Source organism: Carassius auratus, chromosome 34 (assembly GCF_003368295.1).
Source record: "Carassius auratus strain Wakin chromosome 34, ASM336829v1, whole genome shotgun sequence".
In the NCBI taxonomy this organism is placed as follows: domain Eukaryota; kingdom Metazoa; phylum Chordata; class Actinopteri; order Cypriniformes; family Cyprinidae; genus Carassius; species Carassius auratus.
This window is the reverse complement of record NC_039276.1, coordinates 11929724-11949980: the sequence shown is the minus strand read 5'-3', so window position 1 is coordinate 11949980 and position 20257 is coordinate 11929724. Positions and strand designations below refer to the sequence as shown.

General features: G+C 36.6%; 1 protein-coding gene across 1 annotated transcript; it reads left to right on the top strand.

Moving 5' to 3' along the window:
* Positions 1-17369: 17369 nt before the first annotated feature.
* LOC113053753 (2-oxoglutarate receptor 1) lies at positions 17370-19153 on the top strand. The gene is made up of 2 exons (XM_026219025.1): positions 17370-17540; positions 17886-19153. Exons 1-2 carry the CDS (start codon positions 17523-17525, stop codon positions 18888-18890), a joined length of 1023 nt encoding a protein of 340 aa, XP_026074810.1. The 5' UTR covers positions 17370-17522; the 3' UTR covers positions 18891-19153.
* The last annotated feature ends 1104 nt before the right edge of the window (positions 19154-20257 follow it).

The following is a 20257-nucleotide window of genomic DNA, read 5'->3' as shown; positions in this document are numbered from 1 at the left end:
ACCATTTAGAAACATAAACGGATAAGAGAGATTGATATAGACATTTTAAACATTCAATGTTAATAGAGCCCAGACCAAGTCCAAAAAAACACACACACACAAAAAAAAAAAAAAAAAAAAAACGGATAAACTTCCTCATCTTTCATTTTATGTGTACTATCATTGTAATTAATTACATTGCTGCATGATGATATATGTACATAAGTGATGTGATTAAAAGTCACACCCTCAAGCCAAACACTAAAATTAAATGTAAACATGTCAACAAAAATATTTTTTCAAATCATTCAACAGAAATGCCGGTCATGCTCAAGACTGATATGTTGAATTCTGACTCCTTCATCTGTGCTTTTAAAACCCAATTAAAAACTCTGCACTATTCACTATTTTCACTGACTCTTTAGGTCTCTCTCTCTCTCTCTCTCTCTCTCTCTCTCTCTCTCTCTCTCTTTCTTTCTCTCTCTCTCTCTCTCTCTTTCTCTCTCTCTCTCTCATGATCTGCTTCTTATGACTTTCATTATCTGTCTCTTAAAAGTTTGTTCATTCTTTGTTGTGAATGATCTATGAGGAAAGCATTCAACGAACACAATGTTTTTTTTTTATTATTATTAAAGAAGGTTATTATTAAAGACAGACAGTTGAATTAGCTATGCTGATACATTTCTTCTTTGGCATTTTTAATAACTTTCTAATTATAATAGTAATCACTTACACCTGGAACACTGATTATCTCTTTCCACATCCAAAAAATAAACAAATAAATAATTAAATATATAACTAAATATATAAGAAAATTTGATCTTGCTGGCAAACTCATGTAAATATGACTACATTTGTCAGATATGTCAGACGTGTTGAAAAGGTCTTCACAGCAGTGCGCAAAGCTTCTAGATGCTTACAAATCTGCAATCCCTGCTAAATGGTAAACTGCAGGGGAGTGTTTCCATTTCATTCTAAAAAAATGGATGAGATTGATTGTGTTTCATCTCCAGATGTTATTGCTGTTACTTTTAACCATGACAGGAACACATTTCTAATTTACACATAACCTTCAATGATGAGGGCCAGTTTTCTGTCTTTGTTGGAATAATTGGTTCTCTTCTCCTCTGACCTCCTAAGGTTAAGACAGAAATTTGATTTCAACTCAGAAGCTCCAGACAAACTCCTTTAAAATGTGTAGAAAATTACAAACAGTCAGATTAAACAATTTTTCAAGATCTTTATAGAGTAAAATTCAATGCATGCATTAAATGGTCCTAAGTGATAATTTTATGTTAAATTATTTCTTTATCAATTACTTTTTTTATTTAGTATACATATTTTATTTCACACAAAAAAGCAAACATTTTAGGGTGAATTATTCCTTTAATTGTGATATTAAGGATATTAGATAATGCTTCAGGTTCTGATGCCTTGAAAGTGAGAATGGGTTGAAAATGTGTTGTGGCTTACAATTAGCTAAAACTAAGAAGGGGGAAGGGGGAAGGTAGTCATTAATATTTAATGTAATCATTCTTAGCCTAATTAGAATGCTTTCCACAGGCTATGGCACTATAGATATCTATGGCAGAAAACCAATTATATAGAGTCTGTTATACACTCTCATGTTTGTTCTCATCACAGATGCTTAGATAATTTATTAGATAGACCTGTTATTTGATAGTTTTGCTGCTCTCTGCTCTTTTGTCAGATGTTTGAAACAGTATATGATGCATTTGCATTTGATTTCTCAACTTTTATTGTGCTTTTTTCTACCTTATCTAGAGATTGACCAGAGGACGTACAGAGTAAAAAAGCATTTCAATTGTGTTCACATAACACAAATCCTTAAGTTATTCAATGCTAAACTATACTCCAAATTCAGCTTCAGCATGCTTGCACGTTTAACCAAGTTTTTTTTCTGCATTGACATTTTCCCATAAAATATGACTGGGAGCATTCCCAGCAACACTCTGCAACGTGAGTTATTTTAATCATAAATAGGCTATGCTCTTCATTATCCTGCACTACTTCTGCAACTTATGTAGGATCTGTTTTCTTTCATGCAGTCTTTTAGAAGGCGTAATTGTTTACTTATTCCATGAAACTCTTCTTTTTGCCTTTAGCAAAGAAAATTATTCTTAGATGAAAAAATAAAATGTAACATAAAAGGCATTTGGCTGAATTAAGCAAAGCACATGTAAGAAGATATTTGGCAAGAAGAAAAATAAAAGTTAGAAAGATAGATGTGTGTGTGTGTGTGTGCGTGCGCGTTTACAAAACAAACATGATTCTTTACGTGATGAAACACTTTTGGACATTTGTACTGTTAATGTAAAACTCAATTACATATTGTTAAATATTATATATGCACTATAAATATATATTACATTCTAGTGTTGCTTGATTTCTTCAAAGCATTTCTGGAAAACTCCTGCTTTATAATTGGTGAGCCTCAAGTGCTGCTTCACTAAAATGTCAGCCTTGTTCTACTTACCACAAACAGTTTTGTGACTTCTGTTAAACCAAGCAGTTCCTGTAAACACTCAACGTTCCTATGCGCACTGGGTCCCATTGTATAATTGTGCTGACATTTATGCTCATTTGTATTCAAAAGAAAGGGAATGAAACTTCAAAATAACTCCAAGATTCTCTGAGTGGAAGCTGTAACATTTAATGTACTGTACATAGAGGATGATGTTTATCATTCTTCTGCTCTGATAGGTAATACTGTCTGTCTTTTTATTTAACAACAATGCCACAACAACAATGGAGGAGGAGGAAGTGCATGAGGAAGGTTATTGCGAAGAGTTGATTTGAGGAAATTGTTTGGGCCAAATTTTCCAGGTTTATGGCAGCAAATTCTTTGAAATGCTTTTTGCTGCAATTAAACTAGATATTCTCTTTGATTTCTGCACATTAACTCTGATTACCAAGTAGACACAATTCTGTTCATTCTTTCTGTGTTTTCTTTGCAACAGAAGACAGACGAGGACAATTATTTGCAAATATTTGACTCTTGCTGTGATAATTGTAATTACTGAGTTTATGCGAATCTATTATTGTGATGTCAACCATTTCTTATTTAAAATTCAAATACAAACAAATCAAATTGTGGTTGGTAACTTAACATGTCAGATAGAAACTTCCTGTCTAAAGTGGTGTTCAGCAATTAGTAATGACAAAGAAATCGGAAATCATTCGTAGCAGCAGTTAGTTACTCATGTCTTCTAAAAAAAAACATATGTAAAGGAGCAGCAGTTGACCAACGGAGAGAGTCTGGTGTGGGAAAGGCACAGAAATAGTGTGGCTGTGATCCGTTTTATTGTTCCATTTGATCGGGCTCGGCCCACATACAACGATTTAATAAAAATGCATGTTGAATGTAACAAACTTTTAGCATGTTGGGTGAGTTTGATTCATTCATTGATGATCATTCATCTTCCAATAATGTTAGGGTTTCTTGCAGTAGGAATATATATAGTGAATTACAGTGCAGTAACCTGGTGATCTGAAATGATCGAATCACTGTCAGTGTTGATGCTCTTGGAATCATTTGAAATCTAGACCAACCTTCATGCCGACAAAAGTCTGGTTATAAGAGGTTACGTCTAACCCAAACATACAAATACAATCAAATGCTACAATGCAGCTGGACTGCAGTTATCATTAAATGATAGAGATGTTTATTTCTTCTTGCTTATCGTTCCAAAATGCTGTGCGAAAATAAATAAATAAATAAATAAGAAAATAAGTAAATTAAAAAAAAAACATTTCTTTCTGTCTCTCTCATGCAATCCTACACATTGGTGTTTTCAGTAGAAAGCAAGTGACTGTACTTTCAGATCAGCGAAGCAGGTAACTGTCAATCAAAGCAGCTACACATCACGATGAAAGAAATCTGACTGATCTCAACTTTTCAAAGACTTCATGATTCTTTTCCCTTCCCCGACACACCTACTGAAAAGAAGCCTGATCATAGCATATACATCCATATTTTTGTAACTAGCCAAGAAAGGGCAAAAGCTGTGAAAAGCAGGATAGGGGAATGATGAAAAAAACTTGTTCTGTAGATATGAATTTGGAAATAGCATGTCCTTGAAATATGAATAAATATGTACAAAATCCTATGCACATTTCTACCTTTTCCAAAATAGTTTTTTAAACGTTTTTTAAAGGGGTCATATCATGCGATTAAAATTTTTTTGAGTGTTAAATGCTCTTGGTGCATAATGAAGATCTGTTAAAGTTGCAAAAACTAAAGTGTCAAATTCAAAGAGATATTTGAATACAACCAGCATACAACCAGGTTGAATACAACCTGTTCTGAAAACAAAACAGCAACGCAGTTTATGGATGACCATTTCGTGTACTTAAGAGAGGAGGTAATTCTGACTTTGCTACGACAATCTGATGCTTCTGAATCAGCTACATTAAGTATGTTTTGTTATTAGTTTAAGTATTTGCTATTGACTGTTCAAATGCAGAGTTTTGCACGTAACATGTGTGTGCGCATGTGTAAGAGATTGGAGTCAATTTTCTTTACCGTCCATGGCTTGTGTAATGCAAGCACATCAATGTGTCTGTCACTTTACTCTGTTCCCCTATCGGGCTTGAAGTGATGGGAAAACTAAGGACATTATTAACTGTCTTTACAATTATTTTGAAAGATGAAGCTCACGATTATGGAAAGGGATGTTACATTTCCTACGAGTGCTTGCAGGGATCAGCCAATCACAATGCACTTGATCAGCTGGCCAATCAGAGCAGACTGCGCTTGTCAGAAGGAGGGACTTTGTAGAAAGACGCATTTGAGAAAGTTGGGTCATAGAGGACCTACAATAATGTACAGTATTTGAAAAATAATGTGTTTTTTTGAACATTAAAGCATGTAAACATTTTCTGTTACACCAAATAATGATCTTTAAAAAGGCATCATATGACCCCTTAAAAAACAAATGTTTTATAAAATTCATTTGAATAGCTGTCTGGCCCTGGGTTTTTGATATTCTTTTAAGTTTTGAAATTGCTTCCCAAATCTTTTCTATAGCGATGGTTTCTCTAATTCAGCTCTCATGGAATCTGTTAATTGAGAGAAACTTAGGCTATATTTTCAGTTCAGTAAATATTGCAGTATTTGGGACCTGTTTAAGTTGTTGCTCTAATTTCATAATGGTATTTTCTAATTGTTGCTTTCTACGTTTAAGCCCCCCCCCCCCACTTTGTTTTATTTATTTTGTAATTGCAATTATATGCCCTCTCAGATAGGCTTTACCACAATCACAACAATATTACTGAGATATCTCTGGGGTAGCATTTGTATCTAGGCAGAGCTATAATTCATCTTTTATAAATTTGATAAATGTGCTGTCATTGAGTGTTAAATCTCCACTGCCTGTAAACTGGTCTAAACCTTCCCTCTATATCTTCAAATCTTTCCTCCATGAATTTAACTTGATTTTCATGTTTGGTCAACTTTGTTTACAACTTCATCTAACCGTGACGACAGACCTGCCTCCATGCATTTGATGTTAGCATTCACTTGTCAGCCTTGTTCAGACTCTCAGTGCAAATACGATTATTGTGAATATCCTATTGGAATCAGATCTAGATGACTGGCTGTCCACACTGTGTATCGCAACTGTTCAAATCTGATTTGTGTGTCCCGTAGCACTCTGTAGTTTTACTGAATATCTGCATTGGTTCCTATGGTAATGACATTGTGTTGTTATGTGTACACTAAAACGTCTCAGGTTACGAATGTAACCATGGTTCCCTGAGATGGAACGAGACACTGCGTCCTCTGAAGGGACACTATGGGGAACACCTCGTCGTGACCCGTGTCTGAAGCATACTTTGAAAAACGCCAACGTGTTGGCCGGCGACAGCCTTTGACGTCGTTACCGGCGCGACTATAAATACGCGCCCGTAGGACCCGTCACTTATCTTCTTCGTGAAGCTTGCGTCCGAAGCATGGCAGGGAGCTAGAGGACGCAGTGTCTCGTTCCCTCTCAGGGAACTATGGTTACATTCGTAACCTGAGACGTTCCCTGTCAAGGGAACTTCGAACTGCGTCCTCTGAAGGGACACTATGGGGAACAGTATACCCACGCCGCCATGCTGAGGGGAGTGCAGGCCAGAATCATGGCAAACGCTAAGTACCAACTCCACCATTTCACCGGGAGTCGCCCCTGGGACGGTTCGACGGCTGTCCATGACATTATCCCTCATGATCAAAGGCCTAAGCTACATACCCAACTTACCTGAAGGGCCTCGGCCCGGGGTAGAGCTGAAGGCTTGGAATCACGAAAGATTCCTTTAAAGGGATACGGCTAAGAACTTAGCACTGTTTATTACCAAGTCTTGCCTGTCACAAAGGAGGGGCTCTCGTGGCACTCTGATAGAGCAGCTCGTAGATGGAATGGCCCAGGAGCAGAGCAATTGGAGGACGGAACGTACAGATGAAGCCTCGGCCATGCCTGTACCATGGCGTCCAGCCCCAATGGAGCTGGATGAGTCAGAGGAAGCCAGAGGGGACAGTGCGATGCTCTCTTGAGCTGCAAAACTGATCCACCCAGGTCTGGCCAACCTCTCTAACTCTGCTTCAACACCTTGGTGCGAAGGCGCCATTCCCCGAGCCTCAGCCCCTGCCTCAGCAGGATGTCTGCTCTCACAGTGCGTCTCAAAACAGTATGTAGTACTGGAGCGCTCTGATGAAAAAACCGAGAATTCAGTCTCCCATGAGAGGAGGACTCCGAGCTCCGAGCAGCATGCTCCTAGGCGACCCTTTTTGAAAAGGGGAGCGCTGCTAAACTACCGTGAGAATTGCCCACACAGCCCCCCATGTTGAGGGGCGGTGCTTGAGGTGTATAACAAATACACACTGGTTGGATGAAGCCCAAGGAACCCCGGGGCTAATCATCTTAAGAAAGGGAACGAAGCGCAGCACGTAACCATTACCATACGGTATTTTAGAAAGTGCGCAGAGCCTTGCGTGCACACTTACCACCATGTGGATTTGAGAAAATACACAGGCTTAGCGTGTGTACAGAAAAGTGACCTGACAACCACTGTATGTGGGAGCTCACCTTCAGAGAGACCTGTGAAGCCTACTATCTGATAACCACAATATGTGGGAGTTCACCTACAGAGAGGCCTAGAGAGGCCTACTACCTGTTACCAGATAACCACCTCAGTGGAAGGTAATATGGAACTCGACTCCAGGGCGGCCTAGTGAGGCCTACTACCTGACAACCACAAACCGTGGGAGCTTGTTTTTTTAGTGGAAACGCACAGCATGTGGGAGCTAAATCTCCAGGGAGGCCTGGTGAGGCATACTACCTGACAACCACAGTATATGGGAGCTCGCTTTCAGAGAGACCTGGTGAAGCCTACTATCTGAAAAAACCACAATATGCGGGAGTCCACACAGCCCCTCATGTTGAGGGAAGCGATGCTTGGGTTCTATAACAAATACACACTGGTTGAACAAAGCCCAGGGAACCTCGGGGCTAATCATCTTAAGAAACGGAACGAAGGGGAGCGCGTAAACCTTACCGTACAGGATTTTAAAAAGTGCGCAGAGCCTTGCATGCACACTTACCACTTACGTGGATTTGAGACAGTGAGCAAAGTGTTCACGTGCACACTGACCACCATGTGGTTTTGAGACAGTACACAGGCTTAGCGTGTGTACAGAAAGGTTCCTAAGCATCGCAGATGTGCTGGATCGCACGGGAGAGGCGAGCTCCAACCCTCAAGCGAGGGGAGCATCACCTGAGGCAGTACATACAGAAGGACTCCGTAACTACCACCTCCCCGGATGCGCCAAGCGGCCCCTCAGGGTGACCTGGCCGGATATCCATGAAATTCCCTGCAGTGCTGTGCCAGTTCTGACGATCAGCCAGGCTCTCTACACTCCTCAGCGAGATCCACCTGTGATCCCCACGAGCTCATTCTCCTCCGTGCCTCAGCAACGGCGGGTCCTGAGCCGCGAGATCCAGATGACAAATGAGAGCGGAGCTTTTTCACAGAAAAACGCTCGCAGTGCGCGCAGATTGCCCCCTCAAGGACATCGCGCGCGTGCTCTTCGCCCAAACAAGAGACGTAAAGACTGTGTGTGTCATCAGGTGTCAAATAACGCTGACATGGATGCACACACTGTTTAAACGCCTTGCTAGTGGATGCCATGATAGCTATAATAGATCGCTCTTACCGTTCTGGTCGTTTCTCAGATGCACACTTCAAACAAAACAGTCAATGGAGACGAAGAAGATAAGTGACGGGTCCTACGGGCGCGTATTTATAGTCGCGCCGGTAACGACGTTAAAGGCTGTCATCGGCCAACACGTTGGCGTTTTTCAAAGTATGCTTCAGACATGGGTCACGACGAGGTGTTCGCCATAGTGTCCCTTCAGAGGACGCAGTTCGAAGTTCCCTTGACAGGGAACAACAATAACAGCAGCACAGTTTGCAATACAGATGTTGTCTTACAACATGACAACAGTATAGTCAATAGTAGTTTGATGCCATAATGGAGTTTGACGATGTCGCCGTTGAAACTTTGCCCTTTTTTAATAACTTGATATTCCATAACGAAATTAATATATTATGCCTTTAGATTGAACCTGAAAATTACATTTCTGCCTGAGCTCTCAAAAAATGCAACTTATGCCATGCTTTGTTCACAAGCTCCAAGAATGTGTTCTAATTTCCAATTCAGTTAGTGAAGTTATTGAACCACTGGATGTAATGTATGCATATTTAATTTTAGGAAGTAGAGTTAAAAAGGATGGAATTTGCAGAAATTCATGAAAAAAAGTCTAGAATACAGTTAATTTTCTCATGAACGTTAAATATTAATAATCATTGTTTGAAATGCCACCTACAGAAACTTGTGTTTAATTATAAATCTTGTACATAGTTTTAATAAAATATATCTCATTTTATGGACCATGGGGGAAGAGCACAACCTTAAAACAAATAAATGAAAATAAGATGTAATATTCCAGAATGCTCTGATTTTCCCCAATGTTTGTAAAATCGAGCAAACATCAAGCAGCTTACCAAACAGAAACTTTAAAAATCACACAGTTGATACTTGTCCGTTTTGTTCTGCGATTAATTAAAATGTATTACATTTCTATTCCTGTCACTCAACATCCATTGAGTGATATTTTCAACTAAAAAATTCCAAATTCTTCTCTGTATACTTCACAATCCTGGAAGTAAAACACAACCAGTCGTTCATACATACTGACCTTCATACATATGCTTCATACATAACGTTTTGCATTGTACTAAATATTCACACTTGCACAAAGAGCAGAATTTGTGCATGCAAATTGTGCATGAATTAACTGAAAGGCATAAGTTATGAATCATTTAGTTTTTTCACTAGTTAAAATTCATTGTAAGCACTAGCATTAGTCTGATGAATATTTACATGTTTCGTTTTTCATATGGGCGTAACAGTGAAATCATCACCATGGACCATTCTGAACTTTTACTAAGCTTAAAATACACTTGATCTAACAAACATGTTGTGTTCTTGATGACAAAAATTATATGCCATCCGTTTAGACTGACAATGAGAGTATAATAAGGAAAATCATTTAAGGATCAGTTACATAAGCTCCTTTGTATTAACTGCATGTGTCCTGAAGAAAATAGTACCATGACCTTTAAAACTATTATATGTGGGCAGTTTATCATCCCATCTTATTAATACAATAATTCAGACACTTTTATCAGCCTCTAAATAATTACTCTTTTCTTTAGTATTTTTTTCCCTATTGCATTTTATTCAGCTGCCTGATGTTAATTTGCTTCCAGGCCCAAAAATAAAAAAAATTATAAAGCATGAACTGAATCAGAACACCTTTTCCATCTTTCACAGCTTAAAAGAAAGTACATTACTAAAGCATTCAGTATTTAACTATTTTATTTATTAATTTCATTATTATTATATTAAAGCTGCGGTAGGGAACTTTTGACGCTCTAGCGGTTAATAAACAGAACTGCTTGCATCTTGCGGAAGAACATCGTAGCCGGAACTACTTCTCTCTGTTTATGTCTATGAAGAATCACAAAGGTACTGGGTTACTCCGCTGCGGTATCCCCGAAGCAATCTAAAATAGTCAGAATATAAACACTTATTATAGGTGCACCCTAGTGATTCAGGACAAGCCAAAAACACGGTTTGGAAAATGGATTCATGGTGTACTCGCTTATTATATACATTTGTCTACATTTTGAACACAAACAAAGTTACGGACCACAGCTCTGATTGGTTATTTTTTACCGGGAGCGATGGAGTTTCTGCAAATGGCAATAGGAGCACTGGGAGGAACCAGAGGAGCTTGATTTTTTTCACAGATTATCTGTCTCATATTCTACTGTAAGGACATAATGACAGGTTTAATAAATATGTAAAAAAAAAAAAAAAAAAGTTTCCTACAGCACCTTTAATTTCATAGAAGTTTTTCTATGAAATATAATTTTCTATAAATATAATTTGTTGAATCATGTACAATGTTAAATGTTTTGACAGTTGACCTAAATGTGCTTAATTCAGTAATATATAAATTGCTTATATATACGGTATATATATACTTTCATTCATATCAAATTTTCACAACAGCTGGTACAGTTAGTAGAGATTAGGCACTTATTATTTAACAGATTTTCCCATGCCATTGAACAAAGATTATTTTTAATGTAAAAAATGTATACTGCAGATTTGACTTGATAATCACAATTACAACAATTACCACAGGGGCATGTTAAACTTCCACAGCAATTATAGTGTCAGTGTCACCAATGGACAGCTCAATCACTGAACAGAAACTTTGGCAATACTGTAATTTAACAGGCATCAGCTCTCATCAAAGCTATTATTCTTATAATATTAACAGAACAGCACACTACAATGTAAAGGTTGTAGAAGCCCTTAGAATGGTAAACATACTGAGAACAAAAAGCCAGAAGCATCACCAAAGAACCTCCTACAGGTAATTTAAAACTTCTAAACCTCATTATGCATCAGCATTCTAAGCAATAACACAAGCCCGGTCCTTTAAATACCTAGTTTAATTCAAACTTTCCTCCTGACTGCAAGATAATTGCAAGCAACACTGCGTTACCTCAGTTGCTGTAGCAACACTCCATTAATCGCATGTGCGAGAAGTTGTTTGTTGGTGAAGGAGCTGCCTTATCTCTCTCTCCTCTCCTTTGTGCTTGTTGCTTTGCATTGGTCTTGTGCTCCTGCTATTAGCATAGAGCTGTGATGATGATAATCATCTGCAGGCCTCGGCTCTAGAACAAGGGTGTGGAGTTGTTCTTTTGTAAGCACTGCATCCAATCCTTATCATTATGCTCTTTAAGCTAATGGTGCCAAAAAAAAAAAGGCTTTCTGCCCTTGGACCTTCGTGTCTTAATCAAACAAATCAGAGAGTCCAGTCACTGAGAGTGTCCATGTGTGGTCGTTTAAAAGCTCTATGTTGAATAATTACTAATAAAAATGTGTTTTTCTGTTGGAAGGAAAGCTTTTAGGATGCCAAAAATTGAGAGCCATTTCCCCAAACACATTTACATCAAATTAAACATATATGCCAACATTTAAATCACGTACTGTGAATTTCTCCAATGGAAATGTTATTTGACATGGCTAATTTATTTTATTTAAAAAATTAGACAAAAAAGTAACTTTTTAAACTTAGAAAACCCAAAAAGCACAACAACAAAGCATCTTTATCTTTTCCGACAGAAGCACCTGCTTTTATTATTTATTTATTTATTTATTTACTTTTCATCCAGCTAGAAGAAAACAAACATTTAAACCAGCCTTGCCTTTTTACTTGGACAGCCAGCTTCCTTCCAGTCTGATCAGTTTTAAAAGAGACCAAACCTTTTCCAATCAGCCCACAGACCAGTATAACCAACTCAGAAAATAAACTAAGACCAGCAAACAAGCTTAAGATGCTTTAAGATGTTTTTTAAGCATGGCTGCAAGGGCATCACTGAGTATGGCATCACAAGCAAACAAAACTATAAGCACAAATCACAGCTCAGCAATGAATGGCTTAAAACATCCGTGATGTTCTGTTCTTGAATATTTTTTTTAAATGCGTGAATAATGTGTCAACATTTTTGTCCTTATTACAGTACATTTGATTATATTTTCATCATATTCATCTGAGAAACAATATTATAAATCATTTTACTATTGGTAACAAATAATGCAAATGTGTTTGCTTATGTAAATTAATGATCTTGCATGAACAATGAGAGTTGCCAGGTCAGAGCTCTCAGATCTTTTTTGGTTCCTCCTCCACTAAACTCTCAATATCTCTAACAGTGCTTATCTGAGTGGTATTTAAGACTAGGCTGGAATACACTACTACACAACAGATGTTCAGACCTAAAAGTCAATGTAACTCACCTATCAAGAAAAACCAAAGCAACTTTGGTATCCAATTCCAAGCCTTCCCGCTTCTTGACAGAGATTGTCTTACTATAGGGAGATGAGAAGGTCTATGTTACTTATTGGGGAAATAATCACATTACAGCCTTGACGTAATTGAATGTCAGTCAGAGTTGTGAGATGCCGTAAGATGAATCCCACCTCAAATTTGCAGACTGACTCTGACTTTAAGCAACATGCACTGACTTAACTGTAAATCATGTAGTGTATTCCAGCCTTAATGGGATAGTTCTCCCTAAGATGAAAATGACCCCATAATTTACTCACCCTCAAGCCATCCTAGGAGTATGAAGACTTCAGATGCAAAAACCTTTAAGTCTGTCTGAAATTTTCCTTTCACATGAGCAATTTTATCAGGCTCCAATGAAAATTTGACACTTTAAAAAAAAAGGCATTCCACCGAATGATATCCTTTTCATTGCCATTAAAGTGAAATTACTAAACCTAAACATATGACCCTCTGCATAAGTTTTGATGTGACTTTCTTCTTTCAGACTAATGCAATCTGAGTTACAGTATATTAAAAAAGTGTCCTGGCTCTTCCAAGCTTAATAATGTCAGTGAATGGGCGTTATTTTCTAGTATAAGTCCAAAAAAATCACATCCATCATAAAAGTGCTCCACACGGCTCCGGCAAAAACCTTTTGTTTACAGGACCACAGGAAGCAAAGTTTCCTTTCTTTAGCAAACGAAAACCAGTCTCCTGTTGGCTTAAACTGAAATCCACCCAATTTTTTTTTGACAAATCCTTATTTTTGTTCTTCTCATTTGTGACCTGTGTTTTGTTTTGCTCTGTCTGTGTTTGTCTTGCCCAGAAATATAATTCAAAACAAAAGGGAAATAAATACAGAATAAAGAGCATAGAACATATTGGGGAATACACAGAAGAGAAAAAAATAAATGCCAATTTACTTAAAAAACATTCTTCAGAGCTTTTTTATTAGAGAAGATTTTTTGAAGTTATGACAATAATAAATGTAGGTCAGAAGCAAATATTTAGCAGCTGGGTTTAATTTTAAGGTATCTAGATTTGTGGATATGGTATTTACCCATCATATAAATAAAGTTTAAGGCATCATCTAACTCCTTATTCTCAGAAATATCAAAATGGAAAAGAACCTTAAGGAAATAGTTGGTGGAATACAAAAAAATAGGGAAGCTGATATTTGAAGCCAGAGTTGTTTAATAATAACAGAAATAGAATAAATGTGAAATAGAGTGGGAAAATATTATGGTTTAATTGACTTAAATAGCCTGTGCATAGCACTTCATCTTTTATAAAATGAGATTTGACAGAAATGACAGAAAACAACTGAGTGGCCACATAGTTTAATAAACTCTATGTTTATAAGTTGATGCAAATGTAATTTGATGTAATTCTAATGACACAAAAATATAGCCAGTGTAGAAACCTCGTAACTCAACTTGAGCTTGATTTTAGCAATAACTGAATAATATAATGATGAATGCAAGTGTCTGACCATATATAAAGCCAGAATATCAACTTTGACAACATGGTGTTTAATTATGGAAAAAAAAAAAAATCCATTGCCTTAAATTGTATGTTCTACTGCATTTTAAATTTTTAACAAGCAGAATAATACAGCATCATGATACACACATTCTCATTATTAGTTTAGAATGTTAGATATTATTGTTTTTCAAAGGACAAAAACAAAAACTTTAAAATGATTGGCTTTACATCAGGAGTCACTTTTCCTTGGAGCAGCACTTGAGACAGTTCCTGAATACGTGCCATATTTTCATCTGTTTTCCTGGAAGAGATAGACTATAGGTTTTAAATATGTGTATCTGTTAAATTGTAAATGTGTTTATTATAAACTAAATGTGTCATAATTAGGGAAGAAATTTCTAACAATACTGTGCCCTAAAACATTGCGTCTCAAAGCCAGGCTCACGACAGGTGCTCAAATAACGTTGTTGCACATGTGGTATACTTAGTAATTGATTAAAAACAGCGTGCGCTTCCACATGTGCTGTGTTCACAGCTGTCACACAGTTGAAGAGAAGGTGCAAATGATATTCCCAGAGTCCTATCACAAAGGCTTATTAATGCACATGCACACTCCAAAAGGAGAGAAAAGGGAAAAATTTATAACAAACAAAAAATAAATAAATAAAATAGAATTGAATACTTTGAAGTGTTTTTTTTTTTTTTTTTTTTTTTTTATAAAAGTAAATGCAGCAATAAACACCAGCTTATTTTTTAAGAGTTTACTCAAGATGTTGTAGAAGGAATTTTAGATGAATCTGCACACAAATCAATCCTATCTTTTGCAGACAAAAGAAACAAAAGCTAAAAAATACAAATTTAAAACAAAAATTGGTAATTTCAATACTGTAATTTAAGCATAAACAAAATACAGACATATAAAAATATGAAAATAATTAGGTTGAATTTGTTCAGAATAAAAAATAATTAGCTCTTACTTTAATTTAATTGCATCTTTAATTTATATTCTAGTCTTGGTAATGACCCATTGGAGTGCATCTCAGTGATCTGATAATCTGACATGAACATCACACTTAAATTTTTTCAGATACTTTGCTCACACACTCCAGCTTTTGTCTGGAGAGAGTGGACACAGAGTAGCTAAACAGAAAAACACGCTAAATCTGACATCATATCAACCGCACAGCAACTGCCACTAATGAAGTGTCTGTCCTTTCAGAAAAGCTGACACCAGTCCAGTCAATGTAGCCGCTGAAAATGAAGTAAATCCTTTGCTAGATTTTCTTGCAAGATAGGGACCAGTCTTACAAGGCCGCAGATCAAAGAAGTGAATGCTCTCTTTTTCAGTGTGTTCTGGAATAAAACATCACTGTCTGAAATGAAATGGCTCTTTCTTTCATCTTGGTGCTTGACTTCCATAAGAAATAAAAATCACAAATGAGTTAACATTTCATTGTTTCTCCAATAGCAATGAGATTATAACAGAGAGCAAATGGAAGCTTTTGATTAAGTCTGTTGCTGCTCACATTTTTCTTCTGAGAAAAAGACTCTCACATGCGTCTCCTCTAGAGATTCACTTATTAATATCTCAAACTGCACTTAAAGTTACCAAGATGGCAAAGTCTGTGAAAAAAGTCCAAAATAAATTCAAAGTTAAGTTAAGAGTTTTTGTCACCAGTTCGATTCCAGGGGAAAGAAAAGTTGAGGATGTGATATGTGTAAGCATGCTCAAAATATTTGCTTTGCATTTAACCCATCCAAGTGCACACACACAGCAGTGAGTGTTGAACACACACACCTTGAACACACACCCCTGACAAAATGTACATTTAAATGCCGTGTACGTTGCTTTGGATAAAAGTGTCTGTCTTATGAGTAAGAGTATGTGTGTGGGTATATATACTGTACACTGAATTATGTAATTAATTTAATTATGAACACAATGTAAATTATTGTTTTAAGTCAACTTTTCTCCATGTATTGGGCACAAACTGTCTGACTGTCAGATCAGGTGGTTCTAGGTGAATGATCATGTGATGGGAATAACAGTTATCTAGGAATTGGATTTACTATGTTTTTAGTAATCAGAATTATTAAGATCACTGGAGTTTATTTCACTGGTTCATCCATAACTTATAAAATAGGGTAGGATTTATTGATTTATGTATTTTATTATTTATTAATGCTTTCCTGTATTTTATTTTATGATGTTTTAAAATACAAAATACTAGCAACTGGGTATTTTTTACAAACTCAATACTGCTCGCCATCTAGTGGTAACGCACGATTAGTGAGCTGTGCACAAAAACGTGTTGTTGGTCTGTTTTTGAGCAATATGTGTTTAGTATTATCATCTACTGAAAAGATAAACAGCACATGAGAGCTTATTCAGGTTAAATTACACTTACAGAGTTTAACATTGACTCTTTATATTAGAATGATTTTCTGCAGGATATTGTGACACAGAAGACTGGTGTAATATCTAAGGAATACAGTAAATTGCATTCTAAGGTATATTCAAAAAGAAAACATTTATTTTAAATTGTAGTAATTTTTCACAATTCAACTGCTTTGTTGCTGTATTTTTGATTATTTCACGATTCATTTTTTAAATGCAGTCAGTAAGCATAAAATGCTTGCTTAGTTGGGGACGCTTGACTGATTACACAGACACTATTGGAAGAGAGCTGAACTGGATGATGACATCACTGAATCATTAATGAACTGACTTAAACTGGAAAAATGACTCTTTGTTATTGTCTTCTTGCATTATTGGCAAACTTTTTTCCTGTTTGAGACTGTAAAGCTGCTTTGACATACTCAGTACTGTATAAGGCACTATAGAAATAAAGGTGACTTGACTTGAAAAGACTTATTTTAAAAGCATTTTTAAAATTCTTACCAAAACTTGTGACTACTTTTTCATTTATTCAAATGGGCCTTGTGTCTCACTTACTCTTAATCAACAGATATTTGTGAAGAGGAACCTTTAGCTGGGTGAGCACACTGATTTCACCCACAATAAACAAACGTTTAAGACATTCTGGCTGTTTCCTCATACCATAAGGTGTGTTAAAGAACTTCCTGGTTCAATCTATAAAAACATAAACTTCTAGGTGCTTTAACAATACATGTGCTCATGTGTATCTGATAACTCAGTTTAACAGACAAACATACTGTAAACTTGGCTAATTATTTCCACACAAGCTTTGCACATGCAGGTGGGTCTGCTTGAAACAATGTTGAGAACTGCAGTTTTATGAGTGTCAAACGATTCATCTCAGACCTTCCACTCCCAGTACACTGTGTGGGCTATAAAGACTTATAAATTCTCATGATGTGTTTGAGGAAATGTGAGTGTATCGGGAAGTTACAGGAAATGTTAAATAGTAACTCAAGGCATAATACTACCTTCTGTGTTGAAGAAAGTGACTCACCCCACATGCGTGTGTATCTAGGGAGCGAAATCAGACAATACAAAAACACAGATGACACCTGATAGACAACCACACATCACTGAATCTCTCTAGTGATGACCGTATGGAGCCACGATAATACATACATACATACTCAAAGGAGAAAGTGATGGATCAACAACACTTGGTGAGTGAAAATGAATGTAAAATGCCTTTTGTTGAATAATAATAACAACAATAATACGAACTGTTTATTTGGGCATTTACTATGGAATTATTTTAAAATGGTAATTTGGTACTAAATACCTAGATGGCACAAGCTTGTCTTTCTGTTCGGCATATTACTGTTTTTGTGTCTTGATGAAATTCACATCCTGAAAAAGGCCAATAATATATATATATATATATATATATATATATATATATATATATATATATATATATATATATATATAAGGCTACATCTATTATTCTAAGTTTCTGCAATTTTCAGTGTAAAATATTTAAGTTTTTTTTTTGTATTTGTTTTTAGAAGCAACAGAAAGCAATGGCGGGTCTGGAAAAGAATTCAACTGACTGTCTTCCTATTGACGATTACGTAAAAACATATTATCTGCCAGTGATGTACAGCATCATTTCTGTTGTTGGACTTATGGGAAACTTACTGGCAATCGTAATTTACCTGGCAAAACTAAGGCCCTGGAAGAGCAGCAGCATTATAATGGTGAATCTGGCAGTAGCTGATCTGCTGTATGCGTTGAGTTTACCTGTGCTGATCCAGTTTTACATAACCAGAAACTGGGTCTCTGGAGAGTTCATGTGCCGTTTCATTCGCTTCTGCTTCTACTACAACCTCTATGGCAGTATCCTCTTCCTAACCTGCCTTAGCATCTTCCGTTACATTGCAGTGGTGTACCCGCTGAAGGCTGCTGAGATTCGGAGGAAAAGATGGGGCACTTTGGCTTGTCTGGCAGTCTGGGCCATTTCCCTGGTGGAAATTGGCCCGATGCTGGGGATGATAACAGTGCAACAGAAGGACAACTTGACAAAATGCCTTGATTTCGCCAGTAATGATCCACAGGTGGTGTGGTGGTATGGTTGGATACTCACAGTGTTTGGATATGTGTTGCCATTGCTGGTGGTGTGCTGGAATTACACACACATTGCAGGCTCTCTGGGCAGCAGCGTATCCAGACACAGTCCGAGTCGTTCCAGAGTTCGCATGCTTTCCATTCTGATTCTGGTCGTGTTTGTGCTGTGCTTCTTGCCATATCATATCATGCGTTTACTGAGGGTGGATAGCCTGCGCAGAACTGAAGTGTCATGCATTCAGAGGAGAGGCATCCATGCAGCCTACATATTGACACGACCCCTGGCTGGCCTCAACACTTTCTTTAACCTAGCACTTTATACATTGGCAGGGGACAAGTTTCAACAGGCTTTCTGGAGCTTTGTGCACGGGAGGGAGCGCACGAGCAGCACAATATCTGTAATCCACTCTCCAAACATGTCAAAAACAGACCTTCTGAAGATCTGATACATTAAGTGTCTATATATTATGAAGTGTGTGCATACTGTGTATGTACTATGTCTTGTAAGTCTTGTGCTTTTTATGCTTTCTTTTTAAAAGAAAAAATCTTGCTGACCCCAAACATTGTGTAAATATGGATATTAATACTGGTCTCATTTTACAAAGACTTCTTCAAAATATAAAATAGTGGATAATAGAATTTGAACTACTGTACGACTTCTGTTTTATCTTTTACTGTAAATATTATGAACATTTTTAATGAAAATATATAATACAATTAATAAATAACATATAAAAACGATGAAATTGTTACATATGAACTGTTAAATAAATATCTAAATTATAAAAATGTGTAGATATATACATAACAGACCCCAAGAAAAAGGAAAAAAAAATCTATTTAAAGGTACAAAAATATTTGGGTATGTTTTGCTTGAAACACTTAATTCCAGAAATTAATTCTTTGTCATTTGGGTAAGACGTTTTTCTATTCATTTAAAAAGATTCTCCACTCATCCGTGAGATTTCATCCACTCTTGGGAAATCATATTCTCCACCACTCCACGGATGAGTGGCCACACAAAACAAGACATCCTTCGATTACCTGGATGACTAATAATCTTTACAGACAAGGAAACACACTGGTATTTATGGGGAGCAATTTCAATCCCAGAAGTACTACAGTAGACATTAGATAGGTTATTACATTACAGTAAGGAAATATTATAAGCAGCCTGACATTCCTTCAATTCAGTCAGTTTAAAGCAATCATCAACAATGAACATTGCTGTCTGATGTTAAGATGTGTTGCTCCATTGTAATGTCTGTAAGGACTGTCAAAACCTTAAATGAGCTTTTAAAAGGCAGAAGACTTCGTACACAAAAGAACAATTGGTGTGGAAATGAACAAAGCTCATCCTTTGTACACAAGCATCTGCTGATCAATGTTGTTTGTTCAGTTCATCATATCAACTGTGTTGACTCAATTATTCATTTTTAGGTACTTACACTCTCTTGTACCCACTCACATGCAACCTTCACTTAGTGCCATTGACTGAATCTTTTTCAAAGCATTTGAGTCACTGAGATCAAGAGAATCAAAATCCCCTCCACTATCTTAGGCATGCAAAGGTATTACCATGTTTGGACTTATGCTTCTACTTTGGAAATATTTTTTGAAGAGATTAGTATAATAGTATTAGAATACTGTTTTTCGTTGATGATTAAAATAAAATCTCAAACAGGAATTTTGAAACTGTGATTTAAACTTAAATTGCCAGCAAGGTGCTAAAAGAGATTGTCCAATCAAGCACAAACTGGACAGTCAGACAAGTTTCCCTCTTGTAGTTTGGATTCATATTCGAAATTCCCAT